At 37.3% G+C, this 3,122-nt stretch overlaps 1 protein-coding gene across 1 annotated transcript; it reads right to left on the bottom strand.

The window, feature by feature from the left end:
- Window positions 1-375: 375 nt before the first annotated feature.
- LOC147519415 (zinc-finger homeodomain protein 1-like) lies at window positions 376-1,874 on the bottom strand. The gene has a single exon (XM_086591016.1). The coding sequence runs from the start codon at window positions 1,420-1,422 to the stop codon at window positions 721-723; it is 702 nt and encodes a 233-aa protein (XP_086447142.1). The 5' UTR covers window positions 1,423-1,874; the 3' UTR covers window positions 376-720.
- Between the last annotated feature and the right edge of the window lie 1,248 nt (window positions 1,875-3,122).

Raw genomic sequence — 3,122 nt, 5'->3', positions numbered from 1 at the left:
TGTCTGAGTTACCCAGTTTCAGGTTTCTAGTGCTCAACAAAAGAAAGCTAAGTAGGTAGGAAGTTTGAAAGAGAACTCAGAAATAAGAAGAAGAATAGGACAGATTTGTTTGAAAAAGAAAATGCAGCTTTGCATATACGTTTAGATCTCATTGGAAATCGTTTTATACAACTTTCAACATTCCAAGATGATATAAAGTGAAAAACAAGAGGGGGCGTGAAAACTCGATCTCAAAAATAAATAAGATCATGAGACCTTGATGAACAGTATGTTTCTTCTCTTCACACCATGCATGTAGAGGTGAAATCAGTCCATTTATGTAAAACCCCTTAAACCCTAAAGGCATATATATGCTATACTAAGTTTAGATAAATCTGAAACCACATTGAAGACTAGTTCTCTATTTGTCAAATAAAACAGCTGCTACAACTTAGAAGAAACACACATAACCACTACTGGTATGAGCAATGGCCCATTAACAATAATGCACTACCAACAACAACTAGAAGAAGATTTGATCCCAATCCAAACACCACCACCACCAACACCACCAGTAGATACCAACAACAACATGAAAGCAAGAAAACAAGAGAACCTAAACTAACTAAAACAACCACTAGCTAAGAAAGGAATGAAAAAAACGAAATTCATCCATTTCTTGCAATGTCGATAATCAGGACTAGTTAATTAAGTTCGAAACTCGCCTTCGTCCGGCGCCTCTTAATTAGGTTTCTTACCAAGAGTGTGCTTGTTGTTGTGCATCCATACCTTAAGTACGTGGCGCTTAACACAAGTTTCATTACAAAACTGCTGCACAGCAGCTTCATCATGTTTCTGAATTCTCCAACCAAGTCTATCTGCAAAAGCCAACATTTTATCCTTCTGTTCTTGTGTAAACTTAGTACGAAACCTCTTTTTCGATCCACCGATACCTCCACTTGGATTCGAAATATCTTCTTGATCGTCTCTGCTATGTCCCCCACCACCAGAAGTTGAAGGCAAAGCCAATGGCCTGTGATGTGGTGCCACGAGATACCCTGTCGGTGCTCGATAGTACTGTGAGAACTGCGGGTGGTTATAAGCAGCAGCTGCAGCAGCAGCATCACCTGTATGATGATCAGTTTCCTTACGGTGAAAATTTCGGTGACAATTACACGCTGCACATTTGAGTGCATCTAGTGTTCCGTCATCACCTGCTGGCATAAATTCACCGCACCCGTCTACTGCGTGTCCACCAATTCCAACTGCGTGGTTTTTTAGACACTCTCTATACTTGCAAGATTTTCGTACTAAAGAAACACTTCCTCCTCCATCTACCCCTCCACCACTTGCCATTTTGGCTGAGTTACTTAGTGAGTTGTAACTCGCTGAGACTGGCATCCCGATTTCCTCATCTTGTTCATCATGATCATCGAAATCCATTGCTCTAAACAAACTCTCAAATTTTGAATCAATTATGAAGATGAGCCTTTTTAAAGAAATGAAAACACTAAATTTGGGTTTAATGTTTTTTGTTTTTGTTTTTTTTTTTTTTTTTTTTTTTGGGTGGGGGTGTGGAGGGGGGGGGGGGGTTAATTTTTTGGGAGAATATAGAAGATAAGAATTGAAGTGAAGAGTGTGGACAACAATTCTCCCTAAAGAGGTTTTGTAATAAAGAAATGAATTCTCTTCTGTGTGTTAGGATTTCATCATTTATCTATCTGATGAGTGTGAGTGGAAGTTGTTTCTCTCTCTCTTAAACCCATCTCTTATCCCGGTCAAGTCCGAGCAACTTAACCTGATATAGCAGGTACTGTTTGTTTATCAAACAGGTTTGATGTAACATTTTTTACTATGTCACCATTTACGTAACAAATTATTTTACCTTGTTATGTAATTAATCAAAAAAGTGAGGAAAATGAGAAAATAGGATAAGATTGATTAGATTACAGAGGGTCATTTCAAGTTGAAATGACGGGATCTGTGAGTTATAGGGAGTTGACAGGCTGGGGGTGGTGGGGGGTGGGGAGTGGAGAGAGAGAGGAAATGAAGAGTGAGAAATGAGGAGAGAGCTGCTTCAACATCTGGATACAAGAGATAAGGGCCAGTAGTACTGGGACACGGAATTACTTCGGAAAAAATAAATTGTCGGTATTTAAGGCTGCTGCCTACGTGTGCTGTTTATCCGACATGGGTGACGCCTTACCTAGCATCAAGTTGCATTTAATGTATGTATTTGTATATAATGTCTGTGTTCCTATAAAAAAAAAAAAAAAGTATATGTCTGTCCGCAAAAGTAACACCAGTTCCTTTCTTTCATCATAGTTTTCTTTCCAAATATACGATATTATTGTTTACAACATAAATAATTTTGGTTTTAATCCCACTCGATACATTAACGTTAAGGTGCAAAGATATTAACGTTACACAACTCTATATCAAAATACTTGTATTTTTTTGTACGAGTACATAATTACATGTAGGTGTTTCTATTTTTCAGACTAATGAAAGCTGTATTTGATAACCTAAACTAAAAATCTTATAACTACTGTGATGACATTTTAGGATGATTTTCTACAAACATTGTTTCCGACTTTCCGTTCCACCGTAAGTCAGAAATGAGAAGAACATTTATATTTTACGGCTACACAACTGAGGAGAACATCCAAACTTTAGGGACATACAAAGTGGAGCAGACAATTTTAGGCGATATGAAGAACGTGCCACGTGGCCAGGAAAGTCCAAATTAATTGAGGATATTCAAGGGATTTCTCAAACCATTTGACTTTTGTTACTGTGAGACTTTCGAGTTTGCCCACTATCTTCCACCAAAAAAAAAAGAGTTTGCACAATATCCATCGTTATAGCGTAAAATCCATCTAATTTCCAAAACTTAAAGGAGAACGTTGAGTTAATAACTTGGAAATTCATTTAGAAAAACTAATTAAGAGGGTGTTTGGCAACACCTCTAAAAACTAAAACTATTTTGTGGCTTTCTGGGAGAATTGAAGCCAAAAGCTTGTGTGGCATTTTCCTAACCAGCCTGTTATATCTGTTATATGTGAACTCCACTTATATAAATTCTAAAAAAAAAACTCTCCTATGAAAAACAATGAATTAGAAATCAATATTTGGTGGAGATA

This window comes from Coptis chinensis, chromosome 2 (assembly GCF_015680905.1).
Source record: "Coptis chinensis isolate HL-2020 chromosome 2, ASM1568090v1, whole genome shotgun sequence".
Taxonomy (NCBI): Eukaryota; Viridiplantae; Streptophyta; class Magnoliopsida; order Ranunculales; family Ranunculaceae; genus Coptis; species Coptis chinensis.
The sequence above is the reverse complement of the archived record's forward strand: the minus strand, read 5'-3'. Positions and strand labels throughout refer to the sequence as shown.